The sequence below is a fragment of the Rhinatrema bivittatum genome, chromosome 3 (genome assembly GCF_901001135.1).
Source record: "Rhinatrema bivittatum chromosome 3, aRhiBiv1.1, whole genome shotgun sequence".
Classification (NCBI taxonomy): domain Eukaryota; kingdom Metazoa; phylum Chordata; class Amphibia; order Gymnophiona; family Rhinatrematidae; genus Rhinatrema; species Rhinatrema bivittatum.
Genome location: NC_042617.1, coordinates 244,605,462 through 244,628,830, shown reverse-complemented (window position 1 = coordinate 244,628,830; position 23,369 = coordinate 244,605,462). Strand labels below are relative to the sequence as shown.

The following is a 23,369-nucleotide window of genomic DNA, read 5'->3' as shown; positions in this document are numbered from 1 at the left end:
TTCCCAATGTCTGGCCTAGGATTGGAGCAATATATTAACATCCCCACACACTATTTTGAACACATTCTTGATTTAATTTTTTTAACCTCAACTATTTTATTCAGGACTTGGTGCAAATTAGGTCATAGAAGGTTTCATGGTCAGATCATTATCTTTTGGACCTAGTTTGTTTCTTAATGCAGAAAAATCAACCAGCCCTTGTTTGAACCGCCAGATCACTGAACGTCACCGCTTAGATCTCTATTTTGTATAAGCGGTGTACAAAAGATTTTAAATAAATAAAATATCAATACTGAGGCATTCAAGGATGCCTTTTTGCTTAATTTGTACACTTTACCAAAAAATGCTGATTACAGTTAAGTTTTGGAATTCTACTGTTATTGATGCTTCAGAGAAGGTTACCCCCAAAAAAGTTTTCTATGTTAGACAATTTAAATTTGCACCCTGGTATACTTCTCATTTAAGATTACTAAAACAACTGCGACATTGTCTGTGACGCCGGTGTAAGAATCCATCTATAGCCACAAAAAGTCTATCATCAAAAATTATCAGCATATCTGAATAAGATTAATATCACCAAGAAACAGTTCTATTCTCAAAAATTTATTCAGTTGGTAATAATTCTTCTGAATTGTTAAATGTGGTCAAATCCTAGTTCAGGCATTAAAAACATTCTCATTGTGATGAGTTTGCAACTTTTTCAAAAATTAAATTTCTGATGTTTGCTGCACTTTTGGCCCAAATACGGCATCTGTGCCTACCATTGATATTCAATCTGATGCAACATGGGAAACCTTTGATCCAACTTCTAATAAAGAGACTATCCATATCCTGGCTAGGATGAATTCTTCTTCATGCCCCTTAAATCCTTATCCCACAACATTAATTAAATGTATACTAGACATCAGCGAGCTCATTGCTGGCATCATAAATCTAACTTTATCGTTCTCATCAGCTGAAACAAGCTTCTCTTCATCCACTTCTCAAAAAAAACCAGCTGATTCTTCTTTTCACAATTATAGGCATATCTCTTTGCTACCATATTTGGCAAAGATAATAAATAGAAACTGTTGTCCATACTCTGTTAACAGAATTCATAGACCAACATACAGTGATTGATAGATTTCAGTTTCGGTTCAAAAAAAATGAATAGTCCTGAAACTTTGCTGTTATCCAGTCTAGACACAATCATCAGAGATTTTGATGGCAATTCAGAATATGTTCTAATTGTACTGGACATATCTGCCACTTTTGACACAGTTAACCACAATATCTTGTTGCAAAGATTTGAGCTCACTGGGATTTCCAGGACAGTATATCGCTGGTTTACCTCATTTCTGTCTGATAGGGCCCAACAAGTCCAACTAGGGAAACCTATGCTCACCTTGGAATGCTGTAACCACAGGGATATCGTAGGGGTCTGCCCATTCAGCAACTCTGTTTAACATCTGTCTTACCCCATTTACAAAATGTTGTCATCACGGCATCAACTACAGAGTCTATACCAATAATTTTTTTTTTTTATGCCTTATTAATCCTCTTGGGTAGATACTTTCAAATACTTAACACTTTGTCTACAGTGCGTCAACTGTTGGCTTATTCAATAAGCTATCATTAAATATTGCAAAAACTGAAATAATTTTAAGTAGATTCCCACTGATAAACACTCTTTTCTTTCAATATAATGATTACAGCATCCTGGTGAGCCAATAGTTGTGCAACTTAGGGATAATTGTTGAATCAGGTCTTTTACTGGAACTACAGATAAAAGCAGTAGTCAAATCCTCATTTTTTAAAGCTGTGTATGCTAAAATAAATTACACCAGTTATTAAAATCTCAAAACTTTTGGACCTTCAAGTGTTAATTTTAAATGGGCTGGATTATTGTAGTTCCATATATGCAGGCCTGCCAAGTATCACAGTAAACCCACTTCAACTGGCATAGTATGCTGCAGTACACATTCTAACAGGCGCTAAAATGAGTGACCATATAACACCTATTTTGTTTAATTTACACTGGCTTCCCTTGAAATGGCAAATCTTGTATAAATTGGCTTCTGTTCAAAAAATTACAGATGGCAACTCAGATTGCTTGGTTAATTTAATTCTTAGAGTATATAAGCCTACTTTATCCCTGAGATCTGAAGGCAAGAATCTCTTTGATCTATCAATAAAGTTGGCACATTTGAACATGACAAGAGACGGTGCTTTCTCAACCACATGACCTATTTTTTTTGGAGCTTGTTGCCTAATCAGATCTGGGTGATATCCTGTGATAAATCCTTTATAAAAGCATTAAAGACATATCCATTCAACATTGCTTTTAAAGATGTCTAATTAGTGTTAAGTGCTAAATCATGCTTAAGGTGCTTATTGCAGGCATAAAGGTACCATACCAAATTTAGTAGAAACAAATTTAAATTTATTATTGCATATCAATAAGCAATGCAGGCACCTTTGGGAGAAACAGAGGGACAGGACCTTTCCGGCCAGAGCTCAGGAGAAGTTCTACCCTTTGTTTCTCTCCGTACATTCGTAAAGTCTTCTTTTTATAGATAACACAGACAATCTCAATCCCCAAATTGCTCGAATCCATGGGAGTATCATGTACAAAGTTTCTTATGTCAAAACAAGATGAATTAAACCTAAGTTACCCTGATCCCCCTCCCAAATTGAGGCCCACTTGCCTGATGTTCACATCAATCTTCTGTTAGTCCTTTGTCCTGTCAGGTTTTCACCCTCAGGGAGGTTTCCAAGACTCTGGTTTCCCTGGTGCCACTTTAGTTGAAACATTAGCCTGTAGGATTTTAACCTTTTCCTTCTGCTTTTCGGTGACCCCATGACGTTCCATCATAAGTTTTTGACATCTCCTGCTGCTGTCCAGATGTCTCCTGTAGTTTCTCCAACTTAGTCAATAGGGCATTTAAGGTTCCCATGGCCAGAACTGCAAGCAGGCCAAGGCAGCAGAGGATTCTGGGTGAGTCATAGTCCCCATGTTGGTTTCAGACTCAGGCACACATATCATTAGCTAGTATCCTAACGCTATGAGCTATGACAGTTGTGATATGACCTTGTGGTATGTTTTATCTTGTATCATATGTCTTAATTTCTAAATTTTATTTTTTAAACTTTGTTACCCACCTTGAACAACTTAGTACAGCATGCAGGTTATAAATTTTGAATAAATTCAATCTTCCTCATGTACATTCATGGTGGATATCCTGAGAACCAGGCCTCGTTGTAGCTCTTGGCCACCCCTCTCCTGTACAGCAAGGCTTGATGGGTGAATGTTTCCATTTAGATTCATTGATGAGTCTACCAGCCCAAACTAGAAATTTTATGAAACTCTTACCTCCTCCCCCCACCCCCTGACCAATGCCAAATTATTCTGACCAAAATTAGTAACAAGCTACATCATCTTTGGATTTTCAATTTAGTTTTTGAGTGCATATTTCTATTTCTAATTTGTGTCACTTATTCTGTGTGAGGGAACCTCCAAATTCTGCTCTTTACTAGTGTAGGAGTTTTATAGTATAGGATCAGTGATTTCAGATTCCCTGCTCCTGTGTAGTGATATAAGTGTAAATATATGTGTGTGTAGGAAGGTTTTGTATACCCCATTGGGAGGTACCACATGTTTGATAAAACTCTTGCACCCATTTTATACAAGGGGGAAGTTAAGTGTGCCTTTTCAACAGGAAGGTGCTAGTGGTCAGTGCCTCTTCCAGCAGGGAGGTGCTGATAGGGGGCCTTCCCCCCACATAGAAAGTATCAGGAGTGGGGCTTTCTCTCCACAAGGGGTTTCTGTCCAGGGAAGGTGATGGAACTGAAGGTTGGGGTTCACAGGTTCTCAAGGAAGGAAGAAGTGTCTTGGGGTCTTGGAGGGGACCCCTGAGAGTATTCCAGAGAAGTGTTAACAGTCTGAAGGTTCAAAGGAAAGGGATTTATTCAGAAACTGAGTGCTGTGAGCAGGATGTCCTTTGAGGAGTTCAAGAGATATATTGCCTTCCAGAAGATGGTCCTACAGAGTTGCTAACAGAAAAAGGAATCGGCCGGAGACTCATCCAAGTGTAAAAAGGAGAGAAGTTCCAGAGTTCCAGGGAAAAGTTCATCTTGAATAGGTTCTTAGGGAGGGTTAAGAGAGAAGGGTTCCTGCCTCAGAGAGCTTGCCTGCCAGGGTGTACAGTATTTTGTTCCTAGAATACACTAGAGCGGCAGCTAGATCTAGTTCTCCATGGAATGCACAACCTAGTGAAAGGGGTTACTGTGGTAGGGTGACTAAGCAATAGCAATCATAATGTAAATTTGACAAACACTGGAGGGATAAATTAAACTACTGCAGTAGTATATAACTTTAAAAGTGAGACATTAGTTAGGAAAAAAAAGCTAAAAAGACCAGTTAAAAAAGTTACAAGTTTGCATGAGATATGTACATTGTTTAAAAATACATTTATCTTGGCTTCCAAAATGGTATTACATGCATTAAAAAAGGTTGAAGGAAGACCAAATGACTGCTAGAATGGTTTAATAGTGAGGTGAAAGAGGCAGTTAAATCCAAAAGAGCATCTTTCAAAAAATGGAACACAGACCCAAATGAAGATGGACAAAGAGTATAGTTAGATGTAAAACAGACCAAGAGAGAATTTGAGAAGAAGGTTGCCAGAGAAGCAAAAACTCATAATAAAAATTTTTGAAAGTACATTTGAAACAAAAAACCTGTGGAGGAGTCAGTTGGCCCACTAGATGACTGAGGGATAAAAGGAGTGCACAGGGAAGACAAAAAAAAGCAGAAAAACTGAATGAATTATTTGCCTCAGCCTGTGCAGAAGAGAATGTTAGTAACAAATCCACACATGTAACACTCTTGACCCAGAATGGCATTTCTTATATTAAGAGACTGAGAATTGATTTTGTGCTTTTGGACTTTGTTTTGCTGTCTGGTGCACTAGTTATTGGTGTATCACTACTTTTTTACTTTGTTTTACTTGCCATTGATGCTAGTAAAGAACTTTTATTTTGAACTACAAGTTTGGAATCAATATGGAATTTTGATGTGTTTTTACTGAGCTGATGAGCAGAGAGAAGAAACCTAAGGGCTTTGAAAAAGAGACGCACATTCCACCTTGTGTGGGAACCCCATGAATTCCTGGGGCCTACTCTTGGCCATGACCCTCTCTTGGACTGGATCAGGGCAGGGGCTACATTCTGTTTTTGGTGAGGGTCTGTGTGTGTGGGTAAGGTGAGATGATCCATTTGCATGTAGTTATGTAGGGATTCTTAGCAGTCCAGTTCTTTTGTTTGTCCAGTAGGAGGTGTATTGGTGTTCCTGAGAACAGTTAATATCTGCAGTGTTGACTTTTCACAGGCTCTGTTGCAGGGGTGGAGCCCTACATGATTAGCTTGAGTCACATCCTATTCTCCATACAAGGCTGGCCTTGCATTTTAGAACCAGTACCTTTTTTTCTAGGAGGAAAAACACTGCTATCACCTATATTTAAAGTAACTTTCAGCATGCATCCCCTCCAGCAAGTATCTGCAGTCTCTTTCCATATGCTGAGTGTATGATTCCATATTGCAGGAGGAGGTATGATTGATAAAGAATTTTCTATTGTGTGTCCAAGTGTGTGGTGCAAATTGAGACGACATAACTATTTTTCCATACCTGAATCCACTTATAAGGGACATTCCCAGATCTAAGTCCTATTAATATTGATGTAAGTGTTTTTTTTCTTAAATACATTTTTTATGTATATTCTACCTTTCATGACTGGCCAGCCGCATCAAAGTGGATAACATAGGTATTTCCCTATCCCAGGTGGCTTGCAATTAGGGATGGTAATTTTCAAAGCGGCATGCGAGCACATACCCAGGGACACAGCGATTTTAGAACTTGTGCACACACATGCAAGCATTTTATAAAATAGCCTGAGCGGGTGCAGAGGTGCCTAATTTTAAGTGGGCACATGCACCTAGGCGTATAAATCCCATTTGTACTGCATAAATCAGGGTATTTTAAAACCAGCACGCATCCATGCCATGACCAGTTTCACCAGTTCATCCACCAGTTTGCCCGGTGTTAAGCTAGGTCCTCCAATCCCCCTGGTTTAATAGCCTGCACTCCCCCCAGTTACTGCAGACCCTTTAAATCCCTCCAAAACAGCTGAGGCTTTTTTTTGTTTGTTTGGGGGGGGGGGGGGTTATTTATTTATTTATTTTTCAACTTACACCTCTTTCATAGCAGAAGTAAACTTACGTAGCAGTGAACCTGGGCGCGCGCCGGGGAGCATAAGTATTTATGTGAACATCTCTAGACCATGCCCCGAAATGCCCATGCCTTACCATGTCCCTTTTTGAAAATGAGTGAGATGCGCACACAGAGGGTTGATACGCATGCATCTGGGAAGCGTTAAAATTGGTGGGGGCATGTAAGCCTGACTTGTGCATGTGCCAGGCTTTTAAAATCCTCCTTTAAATTTATACATGAGGCTGTCTTCTAAAGAAAACAGAATCAACTACAGCTTAGATATTAAACCTTTTTGCATATCTTTTGTTGAATAATTTTTCCAAGTCTTTAAGTGGTCTGAGAAACTCAGCTTTATAAGTACTAAGGAAATGTTCAGTTTGAATGAAAGAGAACATAGGAATAGACACCAAATCCGTCCTGGCCCTAACAAAATCTCTTGAAAGCGGTTCTTCCCCTCTTTAAAAAAAAAAAAAAAAAAAAAAATGTTGGTCAACAGATGGGGAAAACCAAGAAATAGCCATTCTCAGATGAGCAGCCCAATAATATAAGGGCAATTCTAGCTCTTTTACCACTTAAGACATAAATAGAGAGGACCCCATTTAAATCAGCGAACATACAGCCTAGTATTGTACAAGGAAGCATAGTTTAAAAAAAAAAAAGTTTGTATGTGTATATATATATGTGTGTGTGTATGTATGTATATATATATGTATATAAAAATTATAAATAAATAAATATATAATATGTTTGTGTGTCTAGGAGCAATATTCATTTGAATAACATTAATCATAGTTTCTAGAGATCCTGCAAGTTATGACCTTGTCAAGTCCATTTTCAACTGAGCCAGCAAAGCTGGGAAATTCAATTGATACAAAGCATTTAACTGAGTAGGTATATGAACTCCCAGATACTGAAAATTATCCCAGCATTATTTGAGAGGAAAAGTAGAGTGTAGGTCCATCACCAACTCATCTGGCATATTGAAGGAAATCGACAGATTTTGAATCATTGAGTTTATACCTGGCACAAACTCTCTACAAAGGCTTAACAAACAAAGAATAGCGAAGGCCACCTCACAAATAGCAAGGCATCATTGCATAAAGTGCACCACCATCACCAATCTGTATGCCTACAATATCTTTATTAATCTGAATTGCCTGAGCCAGAAGTTCCAAGGACAATGCAAATTTCAATAGAGAAAGTGGATCCTCTACCCAATACAAAGACAAATGGAAAAACGCTGCATTGATTTTAAGGATGACCATGGTTTGATCATCTGCAAAACACCAAGCACAAAATTGAAGTTCTCCAAAATCCTAAAAAGATAAGCCCATTCAACCCTATTTAAAGGCCTGTTCAGTGTCTAAAGAAAGGAAGTAGGAGAAGGATTTCAGAGAGGAGAGTGAAGTTCTATACACACCGCCCATTACCTTTGAGAAACCCAGTTTGATACATATGAATCAAGCCCAAAATAATAGTTTCCAGCCACTTTGCAATATTTTAGAATCAGTATTAATTGGGGAGATTGGTCTATGAGATCTACAAAACGGATATTTCCCCCCAGTGTGAAATCGTAACATTGGCTTGTACAAAAGTGTGGTATTTCCTAAGCAGCAGTGCATCATTCAATATGTTAGTAAGTAATGGAACAAGTTATGAAGCAAATTTGTTAAAGCTCAATAGAAAAGCCATCAGGGTCAACCAGTTTACCCTTAGGCAAGTTATTAATGGCCCACTGCATTTCTAGACAAGAAATTGGAGCATCTATGCCAACCTTGTCCTTATCAACGTTTTCCATCTGAAAACCATCTAAAATGGTCCAAAGTTCCTCTGAATAACCAATCTCTGAGGATTATAAGGCTTTATAATCATTAAAACCATTGAGATTCACTCTCTCTGGATCTATGCAAATTTTCCTCCCTATCCTTAATTTCAAGTATGATATTTAGTTTCCTCCACTGATGTTGCTGTCTTGCAATAACATTTTATCAATTTTATCTCCCATGGAATAAAATGCTTGATCAGATTTTTTAATTATATTTTTAGTTTCCTCAACCAATAATGAATTAATCTTATGCCAAATGACAATCAGCTTGTGAATAGTTTCTTCAGTTTGTACTTTGTTGATGCTCAAGAGAGATCAATTCTGTTCAAAACTAGAACAAGAGCCTGACTTTTTCTTTCTTGGCCTTTGCCCAATTTCAATTATTTTTCTATAAAATGCAGTCTTCATTGCATTCCATAGAGCAGGGATGGCCAACACAAGTCCTCAAGAGCCACAGATAGGTCAGGTTTTCAGGATATCCACAGTGGAGGCAGTGCCTGCAAATCTCTTTCATGAATATTCATTGTGGTTATTCTGAAAACCTGGCCTGTTTGTGGCTCTCGAGGACCAGAGCTGGCCACCCCTGCCATAGAGTTTGGAAAGAACATAAGAACATAAGAAACTATTTCATTATCATTTAACTCCAAACAGTCTGAAAAAACAGTCTCAATTTCTTTACAAACTCTTCTTTCTGAAGAAGAGAATTATTTAGAGACCATTTTCTTAAATTCTGATGCACTTTAAGAAGCCCTATAAGGACGAAATGCAGTGGGGTGGTATCTGACCACATAATTTGGAGCAGTGTCACAGGGAAGTAGCTGCAATCCCAAAATCTACTTGCCAAAAACAGACCAATGAGTATAAAAGTTGCCTATGTGGGAGTAAGGGGTATAATCTTTCATATAAATATGCAATGGTCTCCAGATGATTCTCCAGATGAGAATATCCTGAAACAGTACACAACTTTAACCATGCTGTCAAAAGTATTTCAGGCAATGGAATAATTAACTAAGCAATTAGTCACCTCCAACAATGAAATGTTAAGAGCAAAAGTTTGAAAACCTAAATTAGATTAGCAGAAATAAATTGCAATTTTTTTATTGGGAACATATAGATTGGCAACTCAGAAAAGAAAATTATTTCCCCTTCCATTTGATACAAAGTCTTACAGGGTATAACATAGCAAGAGTGAAGCCTCCTTTTAACATTGAAGAATTGTTGCCAGAGATTTTCCAACTCAACACTGTAATCCAGAAAAAAAAAATACACACTTTCATTTTTGTACATCGAATTTTTAGCCTTCATGGCAAGTTGTAAGATTTAACATTTTCATGAGAATGGCATGAGTCCCGTTTCCTGGTATAGTAAGAAAACCAGGGGAATGGTGAGCAATTTCTGTAACAAAATTCTCAGTAATAGCCCCAATTCCAAACAGGTTCCACAGCGACCTCCATATACCAGTCTGAGCCTTCTGCAACGCCCACAAATTGAAAATTGTTTATCCTTGAGCAATCCTCCATTCATTTTTAGTCATAAGTCACTGTATATCTTTATAATGCCTATCAGTCTTTTCTTTAAGATCAGTTAGATCAGCCTTATTAAAGGTAACTCTGTTCTCTGCAGTTTCAGTTCTATTAACTGTGCCATGGAGATCTTTTCTAACTGCAACCAAGTCAGCCTGAATTTTAAGCAACTGAGAGCTAAGCAAATTATTACTTGCATTTATTGCAGAGAGAATCACTGGTACAGCCACGGTTTGTTGTGATTCTGAGATAGGAGAGAGCGTGTGTGAGGATCAAGGTGAGGTAGAAACAGAACTGGTGCCATGTTTAACAGCAGTAAATTCTGCCATAGATTTCTTCTGAGAAGATTTTGCAGTAGGAACAGTCATCAAGGAGCTCTTAGCAGTTTGAGCTCCATTCTCATCACCATCAGTTGAATAAACAGCAAAATCATTTAAAAGAGATTAGGAGCAGCTGGATCATAGCAAACTGCAGGATTTTAGTGCAATATAAGCGGTCTACCAGATACTTGATCAACACAGGACATCCTTCCCACCCCCTATGCCAGAAATTCTAATGATTTGGGTATTTGTCATTGCAGGGTTTGGCATCCTCCCAGTGGCCGGGTGCTGGAATTAAGTACTACACAGCCTGGGCTCCAGTTTTATACAGCAAACTTTCTGGATGGGGGTCTCAAGGGGAAAGGGGGTGTTGTGTACCCCAAGCACTCTGCCTTTTGCCTTGAAACACAGAGTTGGCCAGATGCTGTCAACAAGGTAATTTAATTCTACAGTTGTTTTATCTTAAGAGTAAAGAGATTTGCATGTTACCAATGTATGTCTTAACCTTTTCCCTTGACATTGTGTTACAGCTTTAGATGGGATAGCATGTTAAAACCAGGAGAAGGCCAAACTCTTTAGCTGTAAGTTTTTCTTATCTGAAGGGTCTGAGGCAAAGTTTTGGTACAGTTATCTGTTGGCCACAGGTTGTGCCTTAGTTTACCAAAGAACTGGAAGGCTTTTCTATTAAATAAAACTGATAAGAAGTCACTTAAATTGCTGAGTTATGTATTTACTACTAGCATGAAGATGTATGATCACTTTCCTCTCTAAGCTACTTTTTGGGCATGTTTCCTGAGCAAACGCCACTGGACATAAATCCTTAGGAGCAGGCCACTTCACTGAGATGGTCCCATGCAATGTAGGCTTCCCGCGCTCTACGTGGATAAGTAAACTGTAGGGAGCCTTATGAAGAGAGACACACTCCCAGCGTAATCTGTCTTATCTGTTACTCTGATCTCTGTTAAAAGCAGAAAAGAGGCACACCAAGGGCCTCTTTATCCCTGGCAAGGTAACCATTTGTAGTTCTGAGACATCTAAGCACCTACAGTCAAACATATGATATATATCTGAGAAGTTAGGAGGACAGTATGTGAGCGTTCCATTGGGAACTTTACAGAAGAGACCTTGCTTACCTTCAAATTCTAGGATCTGTTTACATTTTAAGGAGGATCTGTGCAGAGCTTGAGCAGTAGTGGTGTGCAGCCTCAAAAACTTTGTTTTATGGTTGGTTTTTGGTTTTGTTTTTGAGGTGTGTCCCTCCCCGAGTATCATTTTGTTTAATGTTTGTTTAATTTGTTTCTTTGCAAAAATAAAATAAACATTTAAAAATAAAATGAAACTGGGCCTCCCCAAGCTCCTATGTGCCACCCCCAACCCCCACTTACTCCATCCACGAGGGTCCAGGAGGACAGGAGGGATGCCCATTGAGCCTACTGCAGTGAGATCATCTGCATCAAAAAAGGCTCTGGGCTGGTCACCCCTAAGACCCATTATGTGATGTTAAAATGGCAGCGGCTGCCCAGCATCATAGAAACATCAAAATGGTGTCTTCTCAGGGCTGGGTGGTGCCATTTTCTGGCTGTACAAATATACAGGCATATAAGAAAATGGTATCGGCTGGCCCTGAGAGAGTGCCATTTGGATGTTGCACTATGGTGCCAGGCCAGCCAGCACCATTTCAATGTCACACTATGGCACTGGTCTTAAGGCTGACCTGCCCGGAGCCTTTTTCATGTGGATGACCTTGGACCCCTGCAGACGGGTTAAGTAGGGCTTGGGTGGTTCCTGGCTCCCAGTACGTTTTGGGCAGGGGGGAATAGGAGGGGTCTGATTGGTGAGCCCTGGGAGGCCTCAAGGAAGCCTCTAGCCTTCCCTGAAGGGCTTTTACATTTTTCTTTTCTTTTTCAAAATGAAACTGAAGTAAATCAACAAAATTTCATTGGTTTTTCTTCTGTTTTGTTTTGTAAACATTATGAAATAAAATAGGAAATGTTGACATTTCCTGTTTAGTTTCAAACAAAAGCTCATTCCTACTGCACAATACAGTACTAGAATTTATCTCTACCTTCTATTACTGGCCTTTTCTTTGGCTATATTATGTTGGGCTCTTGCTTAACTACCCCACCTCCATCTACTGCTCTTATAGCAGCAATCCCCAGCATCAGAGCCAGAAAATGGTGCACACTTACAATCCTGAAATATCTAGCTATGTATCTAGTGCCAAATGTAGCTTTCAGCTGCCAGTAGGCAGGTTAGTGGCATCTTCTCTCTCCCTCTCAACACAGTGTTGATCCCCAGCCCTCCGGTTTCTTCCCCTGGACCTCTGTTACTGACCCACCTCCTCTCCCTGCTTATCTCCATTCCTTTCTCCCCCTCCCGTGCATAGAGAGAGGCATAATTAACAGAAATAAGAGGTGATGCTTCTATTCAGGTCATGGATGAGATTTAATCTAGACTATTGTATTCAGTTCTTGAGGTTATACCTCTGAGAGGGTATAGCTAGGACAGAGGCAATTCAGAGGGAGGCAACCAAAGTGATGCAGAGTCTGCACCAAAAGCTATATGAAACAACTTAAGAATCTAAATGTATATACCCTAGAGCAGGGATAAGCAACCCTGGTCCTTGAGAGATGCAAACCAGTCTGGTTTTCAGAATATCCACAATGAATATGCATGAGATTTTACTGCATGCAAATGCATCTCATGAATATCAGTGTGGATATCTTGACAACCTGACCAGCTTCTGGCACTCAAGGACAAGAGTTGCCTACCCCTGCCCTACAGGAAAGGAGACAGAGGTATTGATAAATACATTTAAATACCTAAAAAATATTAATGCACAAGACGTAGACCTTTTTCAATGGAAAGAAAATTCATGATTTGAAGCCCTGCAAGCTCTTTACAGGGTTCCATTATTGCATTCAATCTTTATTATAATTGAATATTACTAAAGAGATCTGCGGCTGTTAAAAATCATGCATTTTGCTTGTGTGTTTCACCAATTAATTTGTGGATCTTGCTGCTTTGTCTCTCTTTTTCTGGTTATTGACTTTATTTTAGACTGTATTGGTCAGTGATTTTTATGTTAGTCCAAGTCAGTGGGGCTCCTTGAGCACTTGCTTTATAGCAGGGGTGGAGAACTTCTGGCCTATGGATCTCTTTCATCCAGCCTACAGTAAGACATATATAATGTTTGGGTGCTTGCCAGGTACTTGTGACTTGGACTGGCCTCTGTTGGAGACAGGATACTGGGCTTGATGGACCCTTGGTCTGACCTAGTATGGCATAGCTTGTGTTCTTATCCATGCAAGCACTCCCTTCCCCTGCCTGCAACCAGCAACCAATTACGAAATGCCTCTGATCCTGACAGCCAGGAGTCATTGCTGTGGCAGCTACAGGCTCTGTATACTTGGGAACCACACCAGTGCCTCTGATCCTGATGGTCAGGAACCCCTACTGTCACTGCAGTAGCAGTCAATTGGCAAAGGTAGGAGAAAGCTCTGGGAGCTTTGCGGCTGCTACTGATCCTGACTTTGAGAAACTGCCACTGTTACTGGAGCCGCTGGTGGTCTCGGGAGCCCCCCTATCCCTCCTACAGCTAAAGCCGCAGACGGTAAAGAGAGGCTGGACTTAAATGTTAAAGAAGAGAGAAGCTACTGGCCACAATAGATGCCAGGAGCAAAAGAGGATGGGGGTGAGGCAGAGAGGGAATGGTGCTGGGTGGACAGAGGGGGAATACTAGTGCAGGACAAGAGGTTGGGTTTTGTTTTTTTATGGGAGTCAGGAAGAAATAATTTTGGGGATGCCACTTTTAACCCCGATTGGGCCCTGTGAAATCATGCCTTTCATGTTATCACTTCCCTACCCTCAGCTCATGAAAGTGTCTGCTAATGCGGCTCTTCAGAGGCCTCATGGTTACTATTTTAGTTATTTATTTCTCAGATTTATACCTCACTTCAGTCTAAAAACACCTGAAAGTGATGTATTTTACTGTTTTTGATAAATGTATAAAATACAAAACAGTATCCTAACAATTAGTCTTTGTTGCTCATATACCAACATAAGAAGGCCTAAATTCAGTTTCTTCCTAATAAATTTACAAGCTCCTCTTTTCTACACTTCACACTAATGAGGCCCTTCCTCTTAAAAAAAAAAAAAAAAAAAAACCCAAACAACAAAAATACAGTTTTCCCCCCTTGCTCTGTAGGATTTCAAGCCACCAAGTATGGGATGACAGCCCTCAGAACATAGTGTACAGCCCAGGCAGCTGAAAAATCTTGCAAAATGCTAATGATTGTAAACTCTGCTTTCTCTGAGAAAATTGCACTCATTTTACATTTTTGCTGTTTGAAAACTTCTTCAAAAACACACTTTGTTCCTGCTCTGTCCACTTCTGTTATGAACTTGTTTACTTGGAGATGGATGAAAGCAGATATAATTTTATTTTTTTGTCTTTTCAACAGCCACACTTTCCCAGTGCCCTTCTGCAACCAGGAGAGGAGTATAACCACACAACTTGCTTCAAGTTTTCTGTGGCTTGACAAGACCTAGGGGCCTATGTTCTATAAATCTACTTGAGGTCCATAGAACAACCTCTGACACAGGTGGTATGGAAAAGAACCCCCAAGTAATCTGAAAAATCCTTTCATCAATGCCTGAACAGGAGGTTTATTGCACTTTGAATCTGAAGACAGGGAGTGGTGTGACCTCCAAAGCTTATGTACTACATTGTTTTTGGATAATTCTTATATTGGTATTACAACCTGCAATGAATCTTCTTTTCCCTAGGACTGATACAACTTTTACTATTTTGTGTCACATGAAATTGATGGTTCAGTATACACAAAGCACATTGCTTGGTTTCTCTTTTGTGGATAGTATACAGCATATAGATCAGAGGTTCCCAAACCTGTCCTGGGGAACCCCAGCCAGTCAGGTTTTCAAGATATCTACAATGAATATGCATGCTATGGAGGCAGTGCATGCAAATTTATTTCATGCATAAATTTGCATGCTATGGTGGCAATGCATGCAAATTTTTTATGCATAAACTTCATCTGGGATCTCGTAAGGAACTACAGGGATTCGAACTCTTGGCCTTGTGTCGGGAGCCCTGCTGACTTATGAGGAATTGGGGGAAGCAAGGGTGTAGTAGCTTCCCGGATACTGTGGGCAGGACTAGTCCCAGCCAGATTCCCATTGGCTATGAGTTAACCCACCCCGGTTACATAGCTTAAATAGTAGCCTGCAAGGAAGTACCTTTGCTGGCACAATGTCTCCTGAGGATTTGCAGTGGACTTTGAGTTAATGTAGCACCAGAAAGACTGCTGGCTGTTTTGGGTGTCTCCTTCCACTTCTGGGTAAGGGAATTTATACCTTGTCTATTTTGATTATAAGCCAAGAAATATCTGTTTAATTTTGCTTTGGTTTCCTGCATTAAAGAATTAATGCAAGTACAGCTACTGGGTGGTTCTTTTTTTCCCTGACAGATTGTGCCAGCCCCTTTTTGAGAGACCCACAGCTTTTAGAGTGAGTTTGTTTTTTTGGGGGGGTTTTTAGATACTAGCAGTTCAGAGAAAAAAATTTCAGTCAATTAGAGCTTGGCAGAGCTAGGGTTTCTTTTGTTTTTGTTTGTGGTTGTGAGCAGCCAATCTGTAGGGAGGAGTGGTAAAGTATGCTGGGGGTTGAGCCACTGAATTGGGATTACAATATGATGGGCTGCAGCTGGGGAGGGTGAGAGTCCTCAAATATCTGGGGACTTACAGGATAGGACCTGTTCTTGAAACAGTGGAGGCAGAGATGGGGTGGAAAGGATTGCTTCTACAGTACAATCACAGGTGCCCCAAGTTTGACAATGAGAGCGTATGGAACAGATGGAGCACATTTGAAAAGCCTGTATTGAAGAAGTAGAAGCAATAGTGAAGCCACTAATATCCTGGATGGATAAGCTGGATCTAGCAGTTCTGCTTGCCGTATCTAATCTGGACAAAATAGTCCATTACATCCAGAAAGATCTGTGGGAGGTATCCCAGGGCCAGCAAGAAGGACTGCTGTTGGAGCCTGAAGAGGCTATTACAGGAGATTTTGTGAATATATCCCTTGCAGGAGGAGCCTTTATGAGAGTAAAAAAAAAAAAGGTTTGTCAACAAGGGGCCAGCCATACTGGAAGAAAAGACACCAAAATGGACTTCCAGCATGGTGTCATTGCGGGACCCATCCATCCAATATGGTAGTGAAGTAAAGCTAAATAACATCGAGATGGACTCTGAAGGATTAGCAGATTACATTCCCTCTGCCCTCCTCCCTCAGCGTCAACTGCGCTAGATGGACAATGGGACCACCTTTGCACCCATGTAGGGTGTTGGTGGAAGAGGAATGAGACTTTGTGATCTAAACTTTGTTTTTATTTTCTTTTTCTTCCTGCCTAAAGTTTATAAATATTGTATTCCCCTTATCAAAGGAGGGCTGAGAGGATGGAAAGAATTACTGGCCATGGGTGGAAAGTGAAGGTAGCCCTTAAGGGGTCCTGGGAGGCCCCTACTGGGGGGGGTGGGGGGTGGAATTCTGGGATATCTCTGGCCTTGTGTGTGATACAGGTTGGGAGCTCTGCTGGCTTTTGAAGAATTGGGGAAATGAGGGTTTAGTAGCTTCCCAGGTACTGTGGGCAGAGCTAGGCTGTCAGATTCCTATCGGCTAAGTAAACCTACCCCAGTTACACAGCTGTACTTAAATAGTAGTCTGCAGGCAAGTACTGTTGCTGAGACATCGTCTCTTGAGGATCTGAAGTGGACTCTTGAGTTAATGAGGCACCAAAAGGACTGCTAGCTGTTTTGGGTCTCTCCCTCTCTCTGCCTCTGGGGAAGGAATTTGTACTTTGGTTATTTTGGTTATTTGCTCCTGCAGTCATAAGTGAGGAAATATGTTTTGTTTGGCTTTGATTCCTGCATTAAAGAATCCTTGCAAGTGCAGCTCATACTCTAACACATTCACCTTTTAAGTGTCAATCCAGGAAAACCATATACCCGACACAGGATACTATTGACATTGAACAGAGTATAGGATCCACTTGGATTTGTAGCCCCAGTTAATATGCCTCTGTCTTGGAACTTGAAAAGAGGATGGCGTATTATAAAGCACAATGGAATAGGGAAAATTCAGAAGCCTGGAACATCAGGTTTCAGAATGCTCAGTGTATTCTGAATGATCTTTTTATATCAGAGAGCTGCTGGGGAAAAGTTTGCATTTAAGCACAAATTATTTCAATATAGAAATAGCTCAATTTCATTCTAAGTTCATTAGTAATATCAGAGGTAAACGTGGCTCTTAACACCACAGCTACTGCGCAAATTGGGTAGATTTTCTGGGCTTTTACCAACAGCTCTATAGTGCAGACATACTGACTTAGTAAGGAATTCCTGTTGTTTAACCAACTTGACATTACCTCAGCTTACTCAGTCTCAGTTGGATAGGTTGAGTGGTCCATTTTCAGAATAGGAAATACTCCGAGTCATTAAAGAGTTGAAACTCCATAAATCACCGTGTCTGAATGATTTAACCTCTTCTTTTTTTTTTTTTTTAATAGAACTCTTCAAAATTTAGTGGTCCCTTCTTTGGCAGATCTGTTCAACTCTATATTGCAAACTCAAACATTACCTGACACCATGAAGGTGGCGGCGATAGTGGTCTTGCCCAAGCCTGGCAGGGACCCAACTGACCCTGGTTCCTACAGATCAATTTCCCTTTTAAACCAAGATTTTAAAATCTATGCAAAAGTTGTAGCGAATAGATTACAGTTGCTTATGTCTCAGTTGATTTTTCAAGATCAAACTGATTTTGTTTATGGCAGACATTCAGATGCTTATTACTCATACTGGAAACAAGTGGTAAAGCCCAGATTATAGATTCCCTGCTGGTGAGTTTTGTTTTTGGTAATTAAAGGTTTATTGGTCAACAGAAAAAAACCATAATACATAATCATGTATACAATCGCAATGCAATAGTACTATACAAGGTGATCAATAAAGTACAGCAATAAAATGAAGCATAACTTAACTGGTGTTGACTTTTCCTTTTGTCCCAACCCTGACCCTTCTCCCCCCTTAAACCCTACACTTGGTGGAAAATGAAGGTATAGATAAAAATATATCTAAACAGGTACCAAAGAAGATGGTGCCAATAATTGCAAATCACAAGGAGGATACAAATTCCTCAATAAGTGATTTACAGTATATATAACCAGAGAAACCACAGCAATTGCATGTAGCCAAAATTCTAATGATGAGACCCAGAAGCTAAACATAAGTCAGGGAACTTTAGAAGGAGACAGTTCATAATTACCCCATTTCAAAAGCTGCCCCCAGATTGGGTATCCATATGTGTGACTTAAACTTCCATTGTACATAAGGTTTTCAAATTTGCTCAAAGCTGGCCACCCTGTCATTACGTATGGCTATTAATTTCCCCAATCCAATAGAGACTGCACATCAATTAAAGACGGGGCAGTGGGCCTATGCCACCAAAAGGCAATTTAGCATCTGATGGCTGTGACAACTTGCTGCACTCATCTCTGAAGGGACACAGACCCTACAGCTGTTGGAATAGATAATAAACATTTTCTGGGGTCTTTAGGAACCTGATTACCAGCTAATGAAAAAATAAAGTCCAGCACAGTTTCCCATAAATTCCCAACTGCCGGGCATTCCCACCATAAGTGCAGGAAAGTACCCCTAGCACCACAGCCCTTCCAACATTGGTCATCTGATCCCACAAACATATTACTGAGTCTAGCAGGAGTTAAGTACTTGGAGTTAAGCCCAATTCTTCCATGATAAAATAGCAAAAATCATGACACAATTTAACACAACCCCATCTTCATCATCACCAACCACACCCAAGACCCACACTTTAGCACCACAAACAACCATGAACTCCTTTGAGAACACCACCCTCTCTGAAATTGAATCATGTCTAAGCAAAATGAGGCCATCCTCACACCCATACAACATTATACCCACTAAACTCCTCGCTATCCCCAGCACTATATCCCATCCATTGGCCCAAATTATAAATAGATCTCTCACCCAGGGTCAAGTCCCCTCGGCTTTAAAGCAAGCAGTGATCAAACCCATTCTTAAGAAACCCATTCTAAACCCAAATGAACCTACAAACTACCACCCAGTCTCCAACCTACTTTTCATATCAAAAGTTATGGAAAAAATAGTTAACCTCCAGCTTACGGAATACCTAGAAAGCAACAATATCCTAACCAATTCACAATATGGTTTCCGTAAATTCTTCAACACTGAAACCCTCCTCTTATCACTATCCGACCACCTACTCAAAGGATTAGATAAAGGCCACTCATTCATACTCGCACTTCTAGACATATCCGCGGCCTTCGACACCATAAATCACAACGTACTACTCGATCGGCTATCTGAAATCGGTATCACAGGAACCCCCTCCGCTGGTTCACCTCTTACCTAAAAAAACAGACAATACAAAGTCAGAATAGGTAACCAAGAATCCAAGGCTTTCAACCTACTACAAGGAGCCCCCCCCCCCCCCTCCCCAAGGCTCCTCTCTTTCCTCAACCCTGTTCAACATTTACCTTCTGCCCCTCTGCAACCTCCTCTCAGATCTTGGCCTCAAACACTACATATACGCAGATGACATACAAATAATCATCCCAATCACAGACTCACTACCTAAAGCCATCAAAACATGGGAAGCCTCACTTGCAGCCATCAGCAACTTCCTCTCTAGTCTCAACCTTGCACTCAACACCTCAAAAACAGAAGCCTTAATAATAACTCCTCCACACAACCATCTCATCCCTAATCAACACAACACACCCCTAAATTCAATTCTTACATCTTAACCTCCCCTAAATTCAATTCTTACATCCGAACACGCAAGGAATCTAGGAGTCATCATAGACAATCAACTGAACCACAAAAAATTAATTAACACCCTCAAGGAATGCTACTTCAAGCTGCAAACCCTAAAAAAAACTGAAACCACTCTAACATTTCAATGATTTCTGGACAATACTTCAGTCCACAATATTCACAAAAATAGACTTCTGCAACTCGCTACTCCTTGGTCTTCCAAAAACACCATCTCCCTCCTCCAATTGCTGCAGAACACAGTTGCACGCATCCTCACCAACACTTGCAGAAACGAACACATAACCCCAATCCTCAAAGAACTACACTGGTTACCTATCCAACAGCACATACAGTACAAAACCCTCACAATAATACACAAATCCTTACACAACCTAGATATGAACTGGCCCCATAGCACTTCTCCTTCTGCAACACAAACAGACCCACCCATTCACGCTACCTAGCAACCTTAAACATTCCCACACCCAGACTCACCCACTACAATGCCACCAGGGAACACACCCTATCCATTGCCAGCCCCATACTCTGGAATTCTATGCCCGCTGACAAACGCCAAGAACACTGCCTGCACAAATTTAAACAAAAACTAAAAACTTGGCTCTTCACACAAGCATACTCATGATCTCAAGGACACTATACTGCATCCTATACCACCCCTACTCCCTGCCCTCTCAATATTCTATGCCCCCCTCACTTACCTTAACACCTCACCACACAGTAGCTCTCCTCACGGAAAATACTAAACTTCACCTTACCCGAACTGTCCAGTCCACACACCCAATTATATTATGACATTAATTATACTAGTCAATTTAGATATATATGTACATTATTGTATTATTTAGCAACCCCTACTTGTCCCATTATAAACCTGTTACTGCTGCACTAAACAAATATAATCTGCTTAGCTGTTTCTATTAAACTGTTAAACTGTTATTATAGTTACTCTGTAAAAGCTGTTTTATATTGGTTACACTGTAAAGCTCTGTTGCTGACTCCATGTTGCCTATAAACCGATATGATGTCCAACAACGAATGTCGGTATAGAAAAACCTTAAAGTACCACTTATAAAGTACTTTATACCCATTTTGTTTTATTGTAGATGATACTGCAAAAAAGCATTGGTCCCAAGAGGACCCCCCCCCCCGAATCCCATTCCTAAGTGATTTGGTATGCCATCTTCACCTGGGGTTTCTTACTTAATAGGGTGAGGATCTTGGAAATAGGTTTAGTAAGCTTATCAGCTTGCATACAGCAATTTTCAAAAAGAGATCTGCCCTTTTTGAACTCATGTCCAACTTTTGAGAAGGAGAAGAAATGAAGGATCTGATTAAAAGCAAAAAGATCAAGTTTGGAGACCTAATACTGTTGTCGCAATGTGTCAAAGGAGAATATTTCTGGCCATCCCACAATTGTTCCCATGTAAACAAACCCCTCCCCCTCCAACATTTGATCTTCCTCAATTCTGTCCCTGAAGGGAAGGATCTGTCAAAGGAAGGAGGTCAAATGATAGGCCTGTTTCTTACAGGACAAGCAGATGGTAGTCCTCACATATGGGTGACATCACAGGATGGAGCCCAATCACAGAACACTTTTTTTCAAAGTTTATAGAACTTTGACTGGCACCTACTGGGCATGCCCAGCATGGCACTAAACCTGCAGCCAGCAGGGGTCCCTCTTCAGTCTTCTTTTTTCCACGCAGCAGTAGCCATGCGGGTTAAGAAGCTCCACAGAGATTCATGATAGGAATTTTCCTCATGGAATTACTAAAAACTTTCATTCCCCACAGGGGTCCCTCCTTCGAATTTTTGACTCCGCAGTACTCCGGTAAGTTTTTTACCCGGTTTTGATCGATTCCCTTCAAGTTTGGCCCTTGCAACCTACTGGCCATCGACCATACCATTGTTACATTTTTCAAAGGCCATGGCGTCAGGGTTCCGTCGATGCCCAGACTGTATTCGCACTATGTCCATTACAGATCCGCATAAAGTCTGCGTAATGTGTCTCGGGTGCGAGCATGATGTCCTGACTTGCACCAAATGTGCCTTAATGACACCAAAAGGTCGCAAGTCCAGAATGGAGATAATGGAACTTCTCTTCCGTTCTCAAACTCCGATGCTGTCTATTGCATTGACGTTGTCTGAACCGGCACCGTCCACTTTGTGCCAGTATCGGCCACTGGCCGGTGACCGTCCAGCATTAATGACTTCTCGGCCTTCAACTACCTCTACTCCCCCTCAGGACCGAGGGGAGCGTAGAGAGAAACATCAGCATTGACACCGCAAGTCTTGGACCATCGAGGAAGGAAAATCTTCGACCTTGCCATCGTCCGAGCCGCCATCGAAAAAAGCCCCATCCAGAAAAGGCATTGACCCTTTCTGCGACCGGGTCACCGAGGCAACCCTCACCCAGATGGGTATCGTGAGCCACGACTCCGCCTTTAACAGTGGTCCCTCCGGCTATGCCTCTGCCTCCTTCTTCCCTTCCGGAGCCGGGGCTGCTTGCTCCAGGTCTCCTTGAAGAACTGGACCGGATGGTTCAGGAGACCATTGATAAGGCAATGCACAGACTCCAAGTTCCTTCGACACCGAAACTGGTGCCGATTGTGGAACCGACCACCGATCCGATTCCGGCAGCACTGGCACCGCTGCTCTTGAAGATGGAAGTGCTTATAGCCGCTTTTCCACCAATGAATCCTGGGTCACTGATGGCTCCGGTGCACTCCCCGCTTACTCTGTCATTGGGAGGGGAAACACCATTCTGCATTCCTCCATTGGGAGCTCTTCCGATGCCTCAACCATCTATGCCGATGCGCCCATCAGCGCCACCGATCCATCCATCGATGCCCTCGCCTGCACTGGTGCCCTCAATACCTTCATTGGTGCCTCCAGTACTTCCCTCGATGCCTTCGGAACCTAGACCGGGACCTTCAGGAATACCATCGTCCCGTCCTCCTCAGACTCCTAGAAGGGCAGGTCCTGATCCCTATGACACCTGGATCGATGATTCTTCTCAAGACACCGATGACTTCTGATGGCCACCTTCTCCTACTGAAAGCAGGAAGCGTTCTCCTCCAGAGGACCTTTCCTTCATAAATTTTGTGAAGGAAATGTCTGAATTGGTTCCCTTCCAATTGCAGACTGAACAAGATGAGACATCAAATGATGGAGCTGTTACAATTCCTGGATGCTCCCAAAGAAATAACCTCCATCCCTATTCACCAGGTTCTTTTGGATCTCCTCAAAAAGAGCTGGGAACACCCTGGTTCTGTTGCTCCAGTCAACAGAAAAGCTGATACCACTTATTTGGTCCAGTCAGCCCCAAATTTCCAGAAACCTCAGCTAGATCACCAATCGGTGGTTGTAGAATCTGCCCAAAAAAGGGCAAAAAGATCAAAACCCCACTCTTCCTTTCCCCCAGGTAAGGAACAGAAATTCCTGGATGCCATTGGCCTGCGTGTCTTCCTGGGATCGATGCTTATCTCTCGGATCGCCTCCTACCAGCTGCATATGACCCAGTACAACAGGGTCTTATTCAAGCAGATA

The 23,369-nt window shown here is 41.2% G+C and overlaps 1 protein-coding gene across 1 annotated transcript in view; it reads left to right on the top strand.

The window, feature by feature from the left end:
- GALM (galactose mutarotase) overlaps positions 1–17,964 on the top strand; it is a 188,100-nt gene extending 170,136 nt beyond the window's left edge. Inside the window, 2 exon segments of the mRNA XM_029594392.1 lie at positions 10,173–10,347; positions 14,376–17,964. Coding sequence (XP_029450252.1) covers positions 10,173–10,347; positions 14,376–14,453 — 253 coding nt within the window. The 3' untranslated portion in view covers positions 14,454–17,964.
- The last annotated feature ends 5,405 nt before the right edge of the window (positions 17,965–23,369 follow it).